This window comes from Leopardus geoffroyi, chromosome C2, assembly GCF_018350155.1.
Source record: "Leopardus geoffroyi isolate Oge1 chromosome C2, O.geoffroyi_Oge1_pat1.0, whole genome shotgun sequence".
NCBI lineage: Eukaryota > Metazoa > Chordata > Mammalia > Carnivora > Felidae > Leopardus > Leopardus geoffroyi.
The window spans coordinates 18,770,548-18,791,568 of NC_059333.1; the positions used below are offsets into that span (position 1 = coordinate 18,770,548).

A 21,021-nucleotide genomic window follows, 5' to 3' on the forward strand; every position below is an offset into this window, starting at 1 on the left:
ATCTGGTCTGAGGTGGTGTGAGATGTGCTGGGAGTCAGGGAGGTTTCGCCCAAGGAAGAGGCTGGAGCAGAACTTTGTGCCCATAAGGCCACAGCCGGGAAGGCAAGGCGACTGCTTCCCTGTTGCCTCAGAATACAGATCATGTGGCCCCAAGGGGGCCTTTGAGGAAGGCAGATCTATTCAAAGCAAAACAGCGAGAACTGTTCGAGAATAGAGGAGGCTGCCGTCATTTAGGCTCCCGCACGTTCAAGGGAAGACTAGGGAGGGATTCACTAGATTATATCCTCCAGCGTGAAAGTAACTGTACCTCGTATGATGCCACCGCTTCCCGTCAGACACCTCAGCACAGCACACTATTGATTCCTCTGCAATCACAGGATCCTAGAATCCGTGTCAGAGGAGGAAGTGGAGGTACAGCTCTCGAGGTCGTTCATCCCTGGGAGGAACGGTGGGGTCATTCGGAGCATCAGCTTGGGTGTTAGCCATTCTCCCTGGGCTCCAGTCCTGCCTTGAGCCCTTGCTATGATTTTGCCCACATGGCTCAACTCCCACGGGCCTCAGTTTTCACATCTGTAAGATGGAAACGATGCCGGTGCCCACCTCATGGCTCCACGTGAGCTCACGGGTGTAGAACAGTTACAGTCGTGTCTGGCAGGCAGAAAATGGGAGCCACTGCTGCATTGTCACTGGGACCCACCAAAGGCATGGCTTTCTTTTGTTTAGATGAGCTGCTTCAGAAAGAGCAAAACTACTCGGATGACGTCTTGGCCAACATGATCAGCGAACCAAGAATCAGTTACGGAAACGATGCCCTCATGCCGTCTTTGACCGAGACGAAAACCACCGTGGAGCTTCTTCCCGTGAATGGGGAGTTCAGCCTGGACGACCTGCAGCCCTGGCATCCTTTCGGGGTCGACTCGGTGCCGGCCAATACAGAAAACGAAGGTAAGAGGCCCCGGAGAGAACAAGAACATTCTAGTATGTGTACATCTTTCTGATATTCTTGAGTGGTGACTTCTTATATGAATTTGAAAAATGTACTTTCTCACTGAGAGGTATTCTGTTGCCTCTGGGGAAAAAAAATTTAAAAAAAGAACAATATTCAGTGTATGTTTATGAGGCAGTGGCCATTCAGAGCAAATAGGATGAAATGATGTGAATCACAGTTCATCCCGTGAGGAAGCGTTTTCGCGGGCCCTGCATAAATGGAGGCTTGAAAAGCACCCAGGTGGTTTTTGTTGATTATTTATTCTAATGCATCAAATTTCAGATTGCATTGAATGTTAAAGACAAAGGTAAAAAATCACCTGCAAATAAAATGTAATTTTACTCAAGACTTAAATAACTTTGTGTTTAGAAAGTTAAATTTAAGACCGCTGTCAAAATTAGGATGCATATTAATTAGTACAGGTTTTTTCCTGTGACAGCTCAGAGATTTTCTCTGTCAACAAATTTGCACATTGGATGATGTACTTTCTGATGTACTTTCTTTCACAGGGATTTCTTAGCAGAAACTTCTAAATATCTCTTCAGGAGAGGGTATCTTTTAGTTCTCTTCCGTGATCATTTTTACAGGTTCGGAAGTATAAAATTTCAAACGCAGGAACACCTTGATTTCTAAATACTAATAGCATGTTTTTTAAGAACACAAGATTTTACCTGTGAGTTTCTTTGTTAAAGTAGCAAATTTGGATAGTGGTAATATTTGTAATACGAATATTTATAGTATGGATACCTTGAAACTCAATCAGTATACACATCAGACTAAATATGAATTCAGTAGTAGACCTTCAATGTACTATAAAAGTTTGTTTTTTTTTTTTTAAGAACCATTACAGAAAATATTGGACCGTTTCCATATGACCGTTTCCATCACTCCAAATTTGTTTTAATTTGAAAAAGGGCACCTTATACTCATAATATCAGATCCAAACAGCGATGTTCTATATAACGTAAAAGTAAGACTTTACCAGTTATAAAAACAATTTTTACATAGAGGAAAAAAATTAAGACTTCTGCAGAAATTTAAGAACTTTAGTTATGAGGCTAACTTCCTTGTTAAATTAAAATAGAGTGCTTATTATACCATTTTTTTTTAATAGGTGGATGCATTTTGGCCATTTAAAATCCTCATCATTCAGTCACTAATGAGAATTCTTTGTAGAAAATGTCCAGTCTCATTTGTAAATTGAATGCACACTAGGTTTCCTCTTTTCCTTTAGAACATTGAGTTGTTTAATTCAGGGAGAAATAGGTACCACATCTGAAGTCTGATGAACTTCCTTGAGTAGAAAATTACAATCTTAATTCCCTTTATACCAAATGATGTTAAATGTTTGTCATTTATGTTCACCTGCTAGCTTTTTATGAAAAAATTTAAATCTATAAATTAGACTTTTTTTTTCTTAAAAAATTCCCTCTGCTTTGGAGAATTTATTCATCTGCAGTGATTCTAAAATTATAATTTGTAAAGAATTTCGAATTGGTTTCTCATAATCTAAGACCGTTTCGCATCTTTCAAACATATAGTTTCTATAAATAAAATGTTCCCATTTAATACTTTCCATTACTTATTGATTTTGGAAAAGTAGGATAAAGCCTATTTCAGAGCCTACCCGAATTTTTATGGCCACACACACACACACACACACACAAATAATAGAAACTAGAAATTATAATTTATTTACGGTAAACTTTATAGAAAGAGGTTTAGAAAGCCAAAGGAAGCTATATCAGAGTAAAAATTAATTTACAGAAATTACTGTGTACGTTTGATGTAATACTTGGTATTTCTCTTAAATGTCATAAATCCTTTACAAATGTAGACTGTACAAAGTTTAACAACAGAGAAAAAGACACTCAAGCCTTGTTTATGTTAACCGTCAAGTTTAGTGAATACAGTGAAATGCAATGATCTTGGTCCCACATAGCACAATCTAGAAGAGCCAAATAGTGCATATTTTTCTCGAAGGTGTTGCATTTCCTGAATTTCAGATTTTTCTCTTTACTTTATCAGATGCTGAGAGCTTAACTGCTTACTATGAGTATCATATTTTCTCGGTATCTTTAATGAGGTAAATTTAACTTTACATTTATCATATTAGTAGTATAAATAATACCAACAGGTAAATAAATCTGCCTTTATATGCTCTAAGCATTTCATCTTGACTTTGTATGTATTCATGTGCATATATGTGGCCTCCATTAAAAAGTACATGCATTCTGTTAAACACTCTGCTTATATTAAAGTTTTTAAACAGTAGCCAAACTGACCCATTCTGTTTAGGGGGAAAAATGCAAGGATATCGGTTGTTCTTTTTGCGTAGAAATAGAGAGAGGAACTATTTTACCGAAGCAACTTCCTACAATCCAAACCTCGATGCCATTGTCAGCATATCCACTGTTTGCCTGGTCTTCTGCCCCTTGACAATCCTCCCAAATCAAATAAGAAAGAAGCCTTGGTCCAAGCTAGAAAGCAAGTAGTGATTCTCCCTGCAACTCTTGCTAAATAATCCAAAGAAAGAAGATGAGATTCACTACTGGGTTTCCCCAAAGTGATCAGTTTTTGGAAGACTAGGAACAACAGATTTTGGGTTTAAACACATCTGCTCAGAAGTAGACTCTGAGAGTGGCCTGTGGCCATTGGTGCTAGGAGACAGTCTCTGCTTTTGCACATATACACACACCGTGGTCCCTTGGGTGTTGCCAAGATGCCCCTTGGGCTCAGTCCTTGAATGCCTCTGGATCCTTGACAGGCAGGACACAGCTGTTACATTGCCCAAGCCTCATCAGAAGAGCTGATACTCTTGTTAAATAAAGATCTGTTACTGATAAATAGTGAAATCTTACATGAAAGTGTTACAAGGCAATAATATTTAGGATCTCAGAGCTTGAGTTCTGGTTCTCACTGTTATCAGACCCAACACTGCTTTTATCACATTTTGAAAAGCCTTCTTAACAATGAATCTGAAAACGAGCTGACCAAATAAATAAATAAATAAATAGATAGATAAATAGATAATTTAAAAAAAACGATCTGACAATGTTTGGGGGGAGAGGAGAAATCAATATAATGGGTGTAATTTATAAGTATTTCAACATGTAAGTATTGAGGCTTGACTAACGGAAATAATGGCATGATCAGGTGTTTGTCCTGAATGGATGTGACAAATACAAATGCAGACTGATACGAGGGCTGATTCCATGATTCGGGCTTTGTGAGCAACAGTGGATGATTTTCCAACACCGTAAATAACTCCTGAGAAGGCTCTAAATAAAGCAGTCTTTCCTCGTCTTACCCAATGGTGAGCTCTTAAGGGTATCCAGATTACAGTAAGGATTGCGCAAAAAATGCTTTGTGTTTCAACTGAGTTAGGTTCTGGACTCACATAATCATAGGTAAATGAATGTCCAGCAGGAATTTAGGAGATCGTATAGGATGCTATTTTGTGTGGGGGGGGGGATTGCCCTGTGCACGGCGTCTAGCATCCTTGGTCCCCGTCTGCTAGAAGCCAGTAGTGTCCTCCCTTCCCCTGTGGCCATGGTGACCACCAAAACCAGCCCCACATCCCCACCATCCCACAGGATAGTAGCTACCCCACATTCCTGAATGGTGTGGATCAGAGTTTAAATTCCAGTGCTGCTGTGTGTTGTGGGCGAGTTAGAGAGCCTCTCTGGCTAGTTCCTGGTCTGTCAAACAAAGGTGACAATAATTCCTAATTCAGAGATAGGGTATGAGCATTAAAAGAGATGGCAGAGAAAGCTCTTAGCTAAGATTCTGCAACACAGTAAATGTTTAGTGTAGCTTGCTCTTTCTTGCTTGCTTGCTTTCTTCCTTTCCTTTCTTTCTTTCTGTCTCTTCCCTCCCTCCCTCCCTCCCTCCCTCCCTCCCTCCCTTCCTTCCTTCCTTCCCTCCCTTCTTCTCCCCTCCCTCCCTTCTTTTCCCCTTCTTTCCTTCCTTCCTTCCTTCCTTCCTTCCCTCCCTTCTTCTCCCCTCCCTCCCTCCCTTCTTTTCCCCTCCCTTCCTTCCTTCCTTCCTTCCTTCCTTCCTCCCTCCCTCCCTTCCTTCTTCTCTCCTTCCTTCCTTCCTTCCTTCCTTCCTTCCTTCCCTCCTATAGAACCAGGATCTTATCAGAGAGGATCTTACCAGCTGGTCTTAGGGAGAATCACCCTATGGCTCAAACAGTATATCCTTAAAAATGCATGACTGTAACAAGCCATATCATGACACAGTCCTAAAATCTTGCCCTTTCTCTCTCCCCATCTCCCTTTACTCTCTCTCCCCAGGGCCTTATTCCTTGTAACCATCTCAGAGAGGTGCTTACACACAGAGCCATGGCAAACATCGAAAATTCTCAAAGGATTTCCTTTTGTTGTTCATGCAGTCCTTACCATCACAGCTTCAAACGCCTGCAGTTTATTGCTTTTTCTTAAGAACAGTCCAGAGAGAGGGTCAGGCAGCCAGGCATTCTTTTAATTTATATTGAAAAACTAAGCATATCACAGTTTCCCAATATTTGAGGCTCTTTGACCAGCTGTAGTTTTCGTTGAGGGGTTTTCTGTGGCTTTTTTCAGATCCACAAACCCTAACTGGATACACTGAAGTGAGGCTGTTGTTGATCAAACCGTCGGTCTTACGGACCGTGAAGTCATCTGGCTAAAGGCATTTGTGTTTCTCCTGTTTTTCCACAACTGCCTGAGCAGGCCCGCCAAGAAGTGGCCAGCGGTCAGCCTCTTCGTATAGAATGCATGCACGAAATACTATAATATTCCCAGAGAGGCACAGCAGGTTTGGGTAAGACCGTATGCATGTAATAGAGAGGCAATGACCAAATCACTTTAAATGGTGAATTTGAAATTAAGTAATGTCCTTTTCACACCTGTGTTCTGTACGTGTAACACTATTTTCCTGCTGATTCCTCCATTACCTTTGGCCTGGTGACATGTTCAAGCAGCATGCAACTCAGGATTGGTCTGTTACAAGAGGTATGAGAAGAAACTCAGAAGCCCCAGAATTTTGATCAGTTTCTCCCCTGCCCTAGGGAAAGTTTCGACTCAGAGCTACTGAAGGCAGGGGAATAATGCATTTCCGCTTAAGGTTTATCTAAACTCTCTAAGATGACCTCCTCCTTATTTTTAAGTTATGAAACAGCTAGTGTAAAATGTCGCGAACACTGTACCGAAATTACTTCCAGGTTCAACCTGTAATGGTTCATTTGGAAAATTAGAAAGTGTTTATGTTGGGCTGGGAAATAACGCACCACTTCGTCCTGTTGATATGTATTCATTTGGGGCAACAGTGTCATAACTGTCTTCTAAAAAAATTGATGTCTGCTCACTGAACACAAGAGTTACTTATTTTTTGAATATTAATTCTTACTGAATCAGTCTCAAGCCATGAAAGCAGACGAGGGCTTAAGTCTGTAAAACTACTCATTGTTTTATCTTCCAAAAAATAGACAAGGTTTTATTACTGTTTTCAAATACTACACACACATTGGGAAGAAAAGACAGAGAAGTTTGTAAAAAAAAAAAAAAAGTCTTTTCACCCAGAAATAACTAATGATAGCTTTTGGTGGTAATAATATCTTTCAGACCTTTTTCTCTACATACATTTGATGCTTTTTCTGTATTTCTTTAAGTAATTGGGGAATGGGGCTTTGTCATTTGTAAGGTTCTTACGCGTATGTGTGCACATTTGAGCCCTGGAGATACCCTATTTACTTAGGACAGAACTGAGAATAGGAGAGAATGTGGCTTCCCAAGATCACAGAGTAGACTAGTGGTGCCATGACACTGGACCCTGGGACCAACCACCAGCTCTTCAGCCTGCGTTTAAACCACAGATAAATTGCTGCTTCTCTCATGAGTCAAATACAGTCTCCGATGATTTAGCCATTGAGCCTTTAGCCATTAGCCATTTAGCCACTTAAAGATACTTTTTCGCTCTGTGAGTGTGCTTTGGCACACTGTTACCGTCACCTGAAGAACCGTCGGAGCTCTTGTTAGAGCTTCTTGAGGAAATTCTCAAAAAAGAAATAATCCCTCTGTTAACTCTATTTTACAAGGAATAATAAAGTCCCTTGCTGAATACTGTTGCAGATGGGGGAAAAAGTGAAATACAGAGCAACTCTATCATTCAAATGGATAAGGATCATTCAAATGCAGAAGGAAGCATGTCTTTTAATCCATCATACCAGTAAAGTACTAGAAGTTAGTCATCCTTCTCCATAATAAACAGGACATTCAATAAATGCAGTCGTGTCATATTTGAGCGTTTCTGAACCAGCTTTTTCATTTTGGGGGTATTTCACTACAGTTAGAAGATGCTAGCTTACTTATGAAGAAACGGCCTCAGAAGGGGTCATTCGCCCACAGTTGCTTCCATCGTGAACGTTGGGTTTAGACACCTCCATCTCCCCCCTTCACCATGTTGCCGGCCGGTCTGCACGATGAAGGACCAGCCCACGCTGCTCTTTTTGTTTCATCCAAATGTCTCAGAATTCTCAGCAACCTGATTTTTTCATATTTTGAAGGCTTGACTTGCTGCCACTTTCTTCTCCCTCGCTGTTCTGCCAACATGTGACATTCAGAATCAATTTGGGTTTGTAATCCCACCTTGGAATGCCTGGGCTGTGTGCACCAGTAAGCTGTGTGGTCTCATTGAAATTGCTGATCCCAAAGCCATCCTGTCGAGCACACGTTATCTTCCCGTGGACGTCGCCCACCTTTCTTTCCCTTCTTACCCTGTATTTCCCAGGTTTTACCCAAGGGGCTTTTCCCCTCCCTCGGCTTCATTTGCCCCTTGTTCAATTATTAATCCTTAAACCTTGGTTTCTCTCCCTTGCCGGTTTCTTCAAAGACCAGTCTAAGTTCAAGTTAATATTTTCTGAGAATCAAGGGGCACCTGAGTGACTCCATCAGTTAAGCGGCCGACTTCGGCTCAGGTCACGATCTCACTGTTCCTGAGTTCGAGCCCCGCGTCAGGCTCTGTGCTGACAGCTAGGAGCCTGGAGCCTGCTTCGGATTCCGTGTCTCCCTCTCTCTCTGCTCCTCCCCCACTCACTCTCTCTGTCTCTCAAAAATAAACATTTAAAAAAAATTTTTTTTTATTTTTTTCTGAGAATCAGAAGCACTTTGGAAATACCAGCTAATTATAAGCAATGGTGGGGCACCGTTGTCCCACCTGCACTGTTTTTTTGGGTCTGGCCCAGAATACTCACAAAGGAAACACAGTGAAAGTTGAGAAATACGAAAGGAAATACTCACATCGCACACATTTCAGCTGTATGTCATCTATGAAAAGAGAAACCAGCCTTTAAAATTAGAGAGAGACTGACTTTCCGGATTACTTCTTTTACCCCCAAACTGGGAGCAAATTTGATTCACTAAAATGGCAGATTATGTGGTGAAACTTTTCTCTCCCGATAAATTCACGTTGGCATTTCCCCTGGGGATTTAATGGAGCCCTTTTGTAGTTAATTAACCGTAAAATAAGGTAAGATCGGACAGTTGTAAAAGGAGGTATCTTTAAGATTTTCCGCCAGGCTGGGTATAATGTATTTTATTTCTAATCAAAAGCCAAGAAACCATCTCTAAACCTGATGAGAGGTAAATCCACGCTCCCCAGCCCCTCCTCTTTGATGTGTCCTGGTGGGTGCTTTTATGAGAAAACTAAGTAGCAGGGTTGGCCCATCAATAGCGAGAAGCCTTTTGAGGTGGTGCCCCTCCTCTGTTCCTTGATACTCAGCATTAACTCACTGTGGTTCTTTTCCAGCTGCTCCTTTTTTTATAACTTGTGTATTTCACATGCTTTGCCCTGCCCTGTGTTCAGGAGCCACCACTTACCATCTTGATTTGTCTTGTTTGCTTTCCGTGTTTCTTGCTTCCTGTGCCCAGTTGAGCCTGTCGACGCCCGCCCTGCTGCCGACCGAGGACTGACCACCCGACCAGGTATAACCCGGTTACTTCTATGTCTCCGCATCGTGCGCTTGAGCAGACGCTGTCCCCTTCCTTCATCAATGGCCTCTCTAACCTGCAAATACTGAGAGAGAGGATGTGAAATGACCTTGGAAGCCAGACTTGCTTTCCCTTACACTTTACCTTCCGAGTTCCTATTTAAGTAATCTGTTTTTTTCTTTCTGAGCTTCCCTTTTCAAACAGTAAAACAGCCCTTCCAACTTAGGGTTTGTTTTTTTTTTTTTTGTTTTGTTTTTTGTTGTTTTTTTTTCTCCTTCTTAAGTAGAGAAGATTAAATAGACCTCTCTGTCCTCAAAAATGGAAACCTACAGAGATGCAGGTTCTGTCTGGTGGTGACTTGGTGTCAGCTATGAATATCTCCTCCTTCCTTTCTTGTCTGGTATGCAGATGGGTCCTTTTCTGCCTGAATTGGGCTCAGACTTTAGTCGGTTTCTCAAGTCGATGTGACTTCCTAAAAATACCAGGATGGGACTACCTCTAGAGCCCTGAAATACTTGCATTTTCTCTTCTGTGGGTCGTATGGACTTATTCCCCATGAGTAACTAAAATGACAGAAAGGATGTGTGTGCACAGTTTTATGTAGAAGTCTTTTATTTTTCGTACCACTTAACATTCCCATTAATACTAAAATAGACACTTTTTTCTTTCTTTTTTTTTTAATTTTTTATAGTTTCCCAAGCGTTAAGAAATGCACCTTCACCCTTTTTTCTGTATTTAGCCTCTGTCTCAGACTGTTTTAAAAATAATGTCGCACCACAACAGAAGCACACACGAGCCTGGTTTTTGACTTTGTGCACAACTCTGCCCAACTCACAGGAGCCATCGTTTTCAGTGGATCAAAGACAGTAGTTACTAAATTGACCAATCTGTATACTCTAGAGAGATTTAACTCCACAAACGGTGCATACCTTCTTGTATTTATTTCCTTCCTCATCCTCATCATGTCCCCGTGGGATCATGAAGGAACAGGGAATTCACCTTGTTCGGAGATGCTAACCCTTGGAGGTCCCTGTTTCCGGTACAGTTGGTCACAGGCCAAGAACAGAACCTGCCCGTCTCATGGCCGGTGCAGGCTCGGGCCACCACTGTCCCCAACCACAGTCATTGATGAGAACTCCAAATCTGCCCTGTGGCATTGTCATGCCCTCTGTGTGGTTGTTAGCAGGGCAGCGGGGACAGTGGAGTGACACATCTTGACGGCTGATCTCATTGATTTTATGAATCTCTGCCTTCAGGGCTTTTCAGAAGAACTTAAATTATAGTAAGTCAGACACCGTTTTGGCTCTCCTAATGTCTCCCTTATTGCCATTGTCACACCGGTGAATTTTAAGGAGCCAGCAGTCGACATCCACTTGACATCCCCATTCTGCTCAGCCCGTGGTGGAGCTCAGGGCTGAGGGCCAGCTCCATTTTAACTGTGACCAAGACCAGCTGAGGACTGTCATTTGCCTTGGGCCTTTTCTTATGGCACTTTCTATTTTGTTTTTAAGAAAGAGATGCTTTTCATCTACAAGAATAAAAAGTGTATTACAAGCACTCTTTCAACCAATTTTATAAAGTTCCTGCATTGGGCCTTCTAGGCTAATATGTTCTTATTGAAATTTGGGCGGAGGTGGGGAGAATGACACCAAAAAAATCACCCAAGGTGATTTTTTTCCCCCATCTTTTAAAAAAATCTAACATGAAAGTAACTTTTCCGTACATTCCCCAAAACAATCTGCTGTAAGGGGAGAGCTAGAAAATAGAGGTGTTCTATAGAGGGAAGAAGCCATCTGAAGTCTTTATTACAACAATATTTCAGTAACAGCAGTGTCTCATTTTGATATTTCACAAAGATCAGTGCATTAAATGCTATGGTGGGTGGAAAGAAATGAAATGAGAAGGTGCCCGTTCTCAGGGGCTTGATGTATACTAGAAGGAACACACTTTGCGTATTTAAAAGAGGAGATGGAATTAGAAAGGCAGAGGAATCCAAAGCACCGTCAAAGTATAAACCAGGGCGTCTGTGATGTAAGCAGATGGGGCACTCACCAAGGGATGTGTTAACCTGGGCACGTGCTGGAAGACGACTTGGAGAAAGGTTTTGAAAGATTTGAGTCTCATCCATTGGCAAAGAAGTGGGAAAGGAGTCAAAGATGAGAGAATGGCCTCAGTTCTGCTCTCTTCTACTGTGTAAGGCTAGGGTTTCCCAAATAAAAGAAGGCCATAGGCAAGAAAGACCGATCAGATACGAAGTGAGGAAGATTCTAGTTTATGAATAGCTCTGTTTGCTGGATCTGTATTAAGACGTATATACATATGCTCTCTATTTCTGTGCTTACAGTGAGTCTCCCAAGCATCTGGACCAATTCCCCGCTACGTTCGTAGCATTAGTTCTGGTTCTTCCAACATCACACTTCAGGAGACCGCATGCTTGAGTGTAATGTGCCAAAGTATATCTTTAGACTTTCCAGACTTAGAGACTCTTCCCAGGATTGTCCTATCATGTCATTCCGTTGATGGCATCGCTGTTGAATGATTGCTGTTGTCGCTCTGAAACGAGTAAAGAAAGGGTTTTTGTGTAATCATGACCGAGGAACATGCCTTCTCTTTGTCTTTCATACCTGAAAAACCAGGGCACTGGAACTTTCAGAAAGTAGGGTCATGTCAAATAGGGGAAACAGTGGAGATTTCTGGACAGAGTGGCCGTTCCAGCTACTCCCCTGGCTTATTTCCAGGGAACAATGGACTCTGAAGGTCAAGTTACACCTTTTGACCAGAATAAAGAGGAAAAATACTTAGCAGGCTCTCCACAGGGGGAGGAAAGCTACTCTTTCCACTATAATTTATTACCACCCTTCTCCAGTCCCCATGAAAGAGACCAAGTCCTTGACCCCAAGCCATGTGACAGGTTTCATGAGGGACATGCCTCCTTCCCCCTTCAAGTGAACTACAGGTCCTGCTCACTTACTATGACGTAGACAACTGGAGCCACACCAGGGCTTAGAATGAGAACTCACAGTTTCTCACAACTGAGAAAACACTGTAAGCCAAGGTCCTTGTGGTGTATTTAAATCTACGCTTAATATTTAATCACGTATGTAGTATGAGCTTGTTACCCATGATGTTTGCCTGTACGCAAACATATTAATTTTTCTTACCTTGGTGGTGAGATTTGCTTAGTGTATAGACAGTCTTTCCACTAAGTGATTGTACATGCGATACAAAAAATGACCTAGAAAGATCTCTTTCTGCCAAGAATCTCACAAACTGTTGAACTATATTATCTGTTCTGACTTGTTACACGAATTTGAAATTTTGGGGGGCTCTCAAAAGTATTTTCAGTATTCTTTTAGAAATAATGTGGGCTTTTACAATTTTGAGTGGAGAGCTCATTTTTTTAAGTAATTGTTTGGTCCGCTAAATTTTTAAAAAGACTATTCAAGATACTTTTTTTAAAATCTCAGAAATATAGGGGACGTCTGAGTGGCTCAGTCGGTTAAGCGCCCGACTCTTGATTTCAGCTCCGGTCATGATCTCACAGTTGTGAGATCGAGCCCCAGGTCAGGCTCCATGCTGAGTGTGGAGCCTGCTTGGGATTCTGTCTCTCTCCTCTCTCCTCTCTCTCTGTCCCTTCCCCACTTGCATGCCCACATTCTTTCTCGAAAATAAATACATAAACATTAAAGAAATCCCAGAAATACAATTTTAACTGTTGCATTGCTAGATCCTGATGACAGAAAAAGGGTAGGCTATAAAGAAATCACTGTTGGGGCGCCTGGGTGGCTCAGTCGGTTAAGCGTCCGACTTCGGCTCAGGTCACGATCTTGCGGTATGTGGGTTCGAGCCCCGCGTTGGGCTCTGTGCTGACAGCTCAGAGCCTGGAGCCTGCTTCCGATTCTGTGTCTCCCTCTCTCTCTTCCCCTCCCCTGCTCATGCTCTGTCTCTCTCTGTCTCAAAAATAAAGGAAAAAAAAAAAAAAAAAAGAAATCACTGTGGTTACACCAGCATCTCAGATTTAAAAGGGGCTATAGAAAGATAAAAATATACAGCTGTTATATTATATAGGCAAAAATATTCTCTGTTAGGAGAAACAACAGAGCATTAGCATCACAGCCCGATAAAAATAGTGTCAGGAAGATTATAGGTCAGAATGAGTTGAAAATCATGAGAAAATGGAAATAATTTTAAAGCAATTTAAATAGAGAACAGAGAGCCCTGCAGCTCTCAGGACAGGGCCAGGCGTTAAGGGATGGTTGAGAAGACGCCAGCAAAAGATGAGAGAGAAAGGGAAACTGTCCCACTTTGTGCTTCTGCCTTTATGTCTATAGCAAAGATAGTAGGAAATTAAAGCCCAAGGTAGATCAAGACGAAAAAAGGAAGCACTTGTTCCTTGTAGTAGTTATCTGCTAATGTAACAAATAAATAATTCCATAACTTAGCAACTTAAAACAACAAGCATTTCGTAACTATAAGAGTTACTGTAATGCTCAGGATTTCAGGCATGGGTTAGCTGGGTGCCTCTGGCTCAGAGTTTCTCATGAGGTTGCAATCAAAACATGGTCCAAAGCTGCAACCATCTGAAGACTTGAATCTTGACCCTGGTGGGTCTGTTTCCAGGATGGTGCACTCACATGGCTGTTGGCAAGAGACCGCCACACCTCGTTATGGGAACCTTTTTATAGAGCTGCTTGAGTGTCCTCCTGACATGGCTGCTGGCTTTCCCAGACCAAGTGATCCAAGAAAGAGAACAAGAAGGAAGATGCATTGCCTTTTTTTTTTTTTTTTTTTTTTTGACCTAGACTCAGAACTCATCCAGGATCACTTTCTCTTTCTCTATTTTCTATTCATTAGAAGCAAGGAACTCCATCTAGTCCACACTGAAGGGAAAGGAATTAAGTCCCACCTCGGGAAAGGGGGAGTATTAACAGATCTGTGGATCTGTTTTAAATGTTTTTATTTATTTTTGAGAGAGAGAGAGACAGAGACAGAGACAGAGCACAAGTGGGGGAGGGGCAGAGGGGGACACAGAATCCAAAGCAGGCTCCAGGCTCAGAGCTATCAGCACAGCCTGATGCAGAGCTCGAACTCTGGACCTGTGAGATCATGACCTGAGCTGAAGTTGGACGCTTAACCTACTGAGCCACCCAGGCGCCCCTGTGGGTCTATTTTAAATCTACAACACCTCTGTACCCACATCCAAGTCCTTGTGACCCAGACAAATTGTAGGCTAGGAGAACTTAGGGGTGAAATCCTGGAACTGCTCTCCATAATCGTTGTGGATGTCTGGGAAGATAGAAGAAACTAATTCTGATCAAAAGGAGAGAAGATAGGGTGACAGCCTACAGGCCAGGGGTAGATTGACATTGGTCTTGGATCTGTTTTCGGATCAGTTATTAAATGGAAGCTTTGTGAACAGTTTGACAAGGAATCAGGGATCTCTCGCAACCAGCATGGGTGCCCATGGTCTTGTCCAGTTATCCTCCCCTTCTTTTTATATGAGCAGTGCCGCTAGACTGGCACACGGTATTTTGTGGACATTGTGCATTTCATTTCCAACAAGGTGTGTGACAAGTCTCACAGCCCCTGGTGGACAAGACTGTAAGAGTGACTAGACAAAAAGCAAGAAATTAGGTCCCATGGGAGCTGAAGGACCTGGTAACATGTAGCCTGAGCAAGAACCATCGGGAACATGATGCCTCTCCTGGAGTGTCTGATCTGTTCAAGGCCGTAACACAGGGGGGAGGTTTTGGCTTGCTCTGCTGCACAGGCTCAAAGAGTCGCTGCTGTAGGGGACCTGATTTAGGCTTAATGGAAGAAAGGACATCATTCTTGTAGGCAGGGCTGTCTGAAATGGAGGTAAATGTATAGATTTTTTTTTTCTACTGAGGAGCGGGGGGTTTGCCGCCCACCCCCACCCCCGTAGGAAAACTGTAGAGGATGTGTTTGTTAAGTCTTTCTCATCCTAAAGTTCTGACACTTGATCTTTAAATGCTACAGCACGGAAAGGGGCGCCTGGGTGGCGCAGTCGGTTAAGCGTCCGACTTCAGCCAGGTCACGATCTCGCGGTCCGTGAGTTCGAGCCCCGCGTCGGGCTCTGGGCTGATGGCTCAGAGCCTGGAGCCTGTTTCCGATTCTGTGTCTCCCTCTCTCTCTGCCCCTCCCCCGTTCATGCTCTGTCTCTCTCTGTCCCAAAAATAAATAAACGTTGAAAAAAAAAATTTAAAAAAAAAAAAAAAAAAAAATAAATGCTACAGCACGGGAACTGATGTTTATATTTTGTGCTTTCGGGTTTTGTGTTAAAACTGGCTTTATATTTTGTTTTTTAGCCTCAAATTATTATTTGAAAAATGAAATTTATTATAACCATTAGTGTAAGGAATCATATAGCAATTTGTAGAGGAGTTAGTAAGTTTCAAATTCTGTTAGTCCCACAGAAACATTTTCAAAAATTATGTGCTGCAGCTCTTTATTCAGCAGATGAACCGATTACATTCTGTATCTATAACTAAGTCACTTAATTAAATAAATGATAGGATTTTTACAATGCTTCGCTGCATAGGTACATGAACATAATTTATATGTAGTTGGAACAAAGCCCTAAAGTAGCAGATTGATTCTACCATGTAATTAATGCTCATTTTTTAAAGACTTTTATTATTTTTTCTGGAGGAATGAGAACACATGAGAAAAGACACAGAATAGACTAAACTATGAATAAGCCCCCCAAAACAAGCCAGTATATTCTGGGAACACATCCTTGCTAACCTCCCAGCTGGCATTTAACTTCTGGTTTTCCCCATGAAAAATATGTGTGTGTGTGTGTGTGTATGTATATGTATATATATTTAAAGGCAATTGATATATTTTATATATATATATATATATATATATATATATATATATATTAAAGGTGTGTGTTTAAAGGCAGTAGAAGCTTTAACTTTGGATTTCTTTAATCTTTAATTTCTTTTTGTTTAAAATAGGTAAGGGTTAAGGGTTTAAATACAGGGTGTCAGTTTCCTTGAAGAAAGTCATTAATCTATTTCCTCTCACTCCAGGCCTAGAAAGAAGGTTTTGGTAGCCTTTGTGTTACAGTCTTATTGTTGACAGATAAAATGAATTGACCGCCCTGTGTAATTTAATTACGGTGCGATGCTTACGGATTAATGCAGGTTCGGGCTTGACGAACATCAAGACGGAGGAGATCTCTGAGGTAAAGATGGATGCCGAGTTCCGACATGAGTCAGGATACGAAGTTCATCATCAAAAACTGGTACGTCAACTAATTTACCTCTTCCTGCCAAATGACCTGTTAATGCTTGTTCGTTCTGGGCCAGAAATCCACAAAAATACAGCGCTTGCCTATATAGGATCGTCATGGAAACATAAAGAAAAGGAGGGTCTTTATATAGTAGTTTTTTACACCTAGAAGGTTAGCTGAGCCCAGGGAGGGCTTAAAGTGGAATTAATTTATATAATCATGTCCGCTCTAGGGGGCGCCTGGGTGGCTCAGTCAGTTAAGTGTCCGACATCAGCTCAGGTCATGATCTCATGCTCCGTGAGTTCAAGCCCCACATCGGACTCTGTGCCGACAGCTCGGAGCCTACAGCCTGCTTCGGATTCTGTGTCTCCCTCTCGCTCTCTCTGCCCCTCCCCATCTCATGTTTTCTCTCTCTCTCTCTCTCTCTCTCTCTCTCTCTCTCTCAAAAATAAAAACATTAGGGGCGCCTGGGTGGCGCAGTCGGTTAAGCGTCCGACTTCAGCCAGGTCACGATCTCGCGGTCCGTGAGTTCGAGCCCCGCGTCAGGCTCTGGGCTGATGGCTCAGAGCCTGGAGCCTGTTTCCGATTCTGTGTCTCCCTCTCTCTCTGCCCCTCCCCCGTTCATGCTCTGTCTCTCTCTGTCCCAAAAATAAATAAACGTTGAAAAAAAAAATTAAAAAAAATAAAAAAATAAAAAAATAAATAAAAACATTAAAAAATAATAAAAATATCCACTCTAATTAATTTCCACTCTGTTTTCTAGGAAGACAGGTGATAAGAGGTGGATTTGAAATAACAAAATCTCAAATGAACCCGTGTGCGAACATTACTTGGTTTCCCAGAACACGTTTTATGGCTCTTCTCTTCAGTTGGCGTTTATAATTGTCTTGCTTGTGCCACTTCATCTCTCCTTCTTGTCCCTCCCTGTCCCTTCCCCAACGCCCACATTTTAGGTTCTGCAGGGCCAGGATCTTTGGGTTTCTACCGAGGTGGGTGGAGGGGGGAGGTAAGCAGGACGTGACTTTCCCAACAGGGTCGCTCATTGAAAGGTTGGAGCAAAGAAGATGGCAGCTTCCTTTTCAGACAAAATCTCCTCCCTCTTCTCTTTCTCCCCCGAATATTAGAATCCTAGTAAATCAAAGAGCACCTGTCCCTTTGGAGGCAGCTCCAGTAGATACATAAAATCTTTTACCAAAAGCTTCAGATAAATGAATCCTGCATTATGTTATGGTTTCTTTCATTGTTTTTTTATGATTTTTTTTATAAATTTTTTTTTAACATTTATTTATTTTTGAGGGAGAGAGAGACAGAACACAAGCAAAGGGGTGGGCAGAGAGAGAGGGAGACACAGAATCCAAAGCAGGCTCCAGGCTCCGAGCTGTCAGCACAGAGCCCGACGCGGGGCTCGAACTCACGGACCGCGAGATCATGACCTGAGCCTAAGTCTGACGCTCAACCGACTGAGCCCCCCAGGAGCCCCAAGGGTTTCCTTCATCTTATCAGTAAGCATGGTAAGGAGGTTAAATAAACAAAGAAGACGATTGTATTGCACAGTCAGTACTCAGCAAAAAATGGTAATAAGGTTCTCCTAGCAATAATAATGCTTGAGAAGAACTCGCTCTCAGGCACGTAAGTGTACGCGTGTGTGTTTGGGCACGTGCGTGCTCTTTCAGGGGGGAATATCTTTCCAATATTCACCAATAAACTGTATAAATCTCAGTAGTCAATTCCAAAAGAAATGCCTGTGAAGTATTGTGTAGGCCTCTGGTCACTTAACAATCGACGCAAATCCCAAACTGACTTGTGGTTCAGATTTGCATTGTGACTCCCATAAGCGTTTTTGTACAAGAACATTTCGCTTTTTTTGAAGCACGATTTTCATTGGCGGGTTAATCCAGTCTCGGTTATTATAGAATCAGGGGCACTCTTGATCTGGCTACTGCTGAAGAGGTTAAAAAACCCTGTGGGGGGGTTCCCTGGGTGGCTCAGTCGACTTCGGCTCAGGTCATCATCTCACAGTTCCTGGGTTCAAGCCCCGGGTCGGACTCTGTACTGACAGCTCAGAGCCTGGAGCCTGCTTCCGATTCTGTGTCTCCTTCTCTCTGTGCCCCTCCCCCACTCACTGTCACTCTCTCTTTCTCTCTCACTCTTTCAAAAATAAATAAACGTTAAAAAAAAACAATACAAAACAAAACCCTGGGGGAACTACTGAAGAGTTGGGGGCTTGTGGGGCATAGAGCCGAAGATTAATGTGCAGACTTGCATTTTCTGGAGCCTGTGTCATAAAAACCCATCTCCACGGTTACACTAACTCCTGTAATGTGACAGTGACTAATGGCAGTGCAGCAATTAGGAGAATCCGCTCCCTCAACTGAGCTACTTGATAAGATAATGTACTATAATTAGTGCGATGAATATTACAAAATTACAGTATTTTCTTAAAGGCATAGGAAGATGTCCAGGCTTGCATTTATTCCTGATTACCTCACTCTTGTATCATTAGCTAATTAACAATTTGCTTTTTTATAAGTCTGTTGAACTAGCATATTTGTTGAGAAAGTGGAATAATTATGAACAGTTTCTCATTTTGTTGCAGCTACACGCTGAGTAAGACTCCTTTAGAAATTGGCTTCATTGGCTGTATTTTATGTTGCCTTTTCAGATTGCTAGGATGTTCGTTTTCCCTGTGAAAATCAGTCATTTTACTATGCTGCGGTTGTGCTGAAAGAAATTATTTAGGGAGCTGTTTTTATTAATTTAGGTGCTAAATGTGGTGCGTGTTTAGTAGTCGTGAGGCCCAGTGATCTGGCATATGGTCATCTCCTTACATAACAGGATTCTAGAAGGTGCAGTGTGGTCTTCTAATTCCCTTTAGCTTAGATGAGGTTGAAAATAGTGACTTGCTTTATAAACAGTAGGAAGGAATGCTGAGCAGCAAAGTGAATGCCTATCTTCGGCCGTGTTTTCCAAATTTTTGGTATGTTAAATCCAAATGGACAGCAAGAATAAAACGACAGCTTTACTTGGGTTTCTCGAGAAAACAGCCAGCAGGAGTTCTGCGTCGCTATTAAAATTCTCACCTCATCGCCTCTTACCTCTTCCCTTTGAAAGAAAACTGTCTTTGAAGCATCACGCTTCTCAAGGTTAAGTATCGTCCTCTTGAATTATTGAAGTATTGGCTAAAAGGAGGTAACAAGATGTCCTTTTTCTTCTGATGAACTCCTTTGTTTCAGATGCTTGATTCCTACGTATTAATGTCCATCTGAGGAAGTTGGGACATCTGGGGGGTTTGAAAAGGACCTAAGGCGTCGTGGTCACGCATCACGTCTCCCAGCTGATCCGCTTTCAAAATCACGCTCCGTGCCTCTACGGCCGCTGATAGGTCCCCGCCCCACCTCTCACCGGTGTTCCACCTGCCGAGGGTTTCAGGGTTCCTCTTGGCTTCTGTTTTGCCTTTCTAGAGACATGCAGGGGATGGCAGGGGAGGGAGTAGACTTCCCAGAACTGGGGAAGCCACATGCTGTACTTTGTTGTGTAGACCACAGATGTCATTCTTGGTAAGTAGAATGTGTGGGTTTTTTTGTTTTTTTGTTTTGTTTTGTTTTTTTTCCCCCAAGTACACAGCAGGTAACAAAGTAGCCACCAACTCACACTTCCATACGGAAACTTTTCACATACCTTCTCCGGTTGTCGCCTGCGATTACAGTCCTTTTTCTTGGTTTGTTTTCAAGGTGTTCTTTGCAGAAGATGTGGGTTCAAACAAAGGTGCCATCATTGGACTCATGGTGGGCGGCGTTGTCATAGCAACGGTGATTGTCATCACCTTGGTGATGCTGAAGAAGAAACAGTACACGTCCATCCATCATGGTGTCGTGGAGGTAGGTGACCTTGGCCGCATGCTTGCAAGTGGGAGTTGAAGGCGACGAGGGAGGTTGTCCGCGGCATTAAGCTCAGATTCCTCCAGGTGTGTCTTCTTTGGAAAGGAAAGTCCACATTCCCGCATGGCGCTCACTCAGGGTGGCAGCTGTGTTCTTATTCTGTCTTCATGCACTCCGACTTAGAAATACTGTGATCAAGGCATTGCGTTGGATGCTGCTCCCTCAGCTTCTTATAATACGTATGGAAGTGTCAAAATACTACTGAGTATAATGCCTGACTTCAAGAGATTGCGATCACCCTCCAGCATGTAAAAGAAAAGAAAAAAAGACAACAGAAGTCAGAAGTGAAAAGGAATGAGGACGTCTGCTTCAAAAAAAACCTAAACCCTAGGTTTATTCCCTAACCTTTGTAAAGTTTAGTTATTTATTATTTTTTTTAATGTTTATTTATTTTTGAGACAGAGAGAGACAGAGCATGAATGGGGGAGGGGCAGAGAGAGAGGGAGACACAGAATCGGAAGCAGGCTCCAGGCTCTGAGCCATCAGCCCAGAGCCCGACGCGGGGCTCGAACTCATGAACCATGAGATCGTGACCTGAGCTGAAGTCGGACGCTCAACCGACTGAGCCACCCAGGTGCCCCTAGTTATTTATTTTTGAGAGAGAGAGACAGAGAGCAGAGGAGAGGCAGAGAGAGGGGGAGAGAGGGAATCCCAAACAGACTCCCCACTGTCAGCCCAGAGCCTGACGTGGGGCTTGAACTCACGAACCATGAGATCATGACCTGAGCCGAAATCAAGAGTCAGACGCTTAACCGAGCAAGCCACCCAGGCGCCCCTATTCCCTTATATATTTTTTTTTTGTCTTAAAGACTGACTTGTAACTAAAACCAGGGAATAGTAACTAATGCTAATTTTCAGGTG

General features: G+C 42.5%; 1 protein-coding gene across 8 annotated transcripts in view; it reads left to right on the plus strand.

Moving 5' to 3' along the window:
- Window positions 1-21,021, plus strand: part of LOC123610674 (amyloid beta precursor protein) — a 278,796-nt gene that overhangs the window by 248,576 nt on the left and 9,199 nt on the right. For 4 of the 8 annotated variants that reach the window (XM_045501578.1, XM_045501576.1, XM_045501572.1 and 1 more), the window contains 4 exons: window positions 724-945; window positions 8,899-8,952; window positions 16,134-16,234; window positions 19,954-20,100. In XM_045501578.1, coding sequence (XP_045357534.1) covers window positions 724-945; window positions 8,899-8,952; window positions 16,134-16,234; window positions 19,954-20,100 — 524 coding nt within the window. The remainder of the gene's footprint in view (window positions 1-723; window positions 946-8,898; window positions 8,953-16,133; window positions 16,235-19,953; window positions 20,101-21,021) is intronic. The other 4 variants (XM_045501571.1, XM_045501573.1, XM_045501575.1 and 1 more) reach the window with 1 other exon arrangement.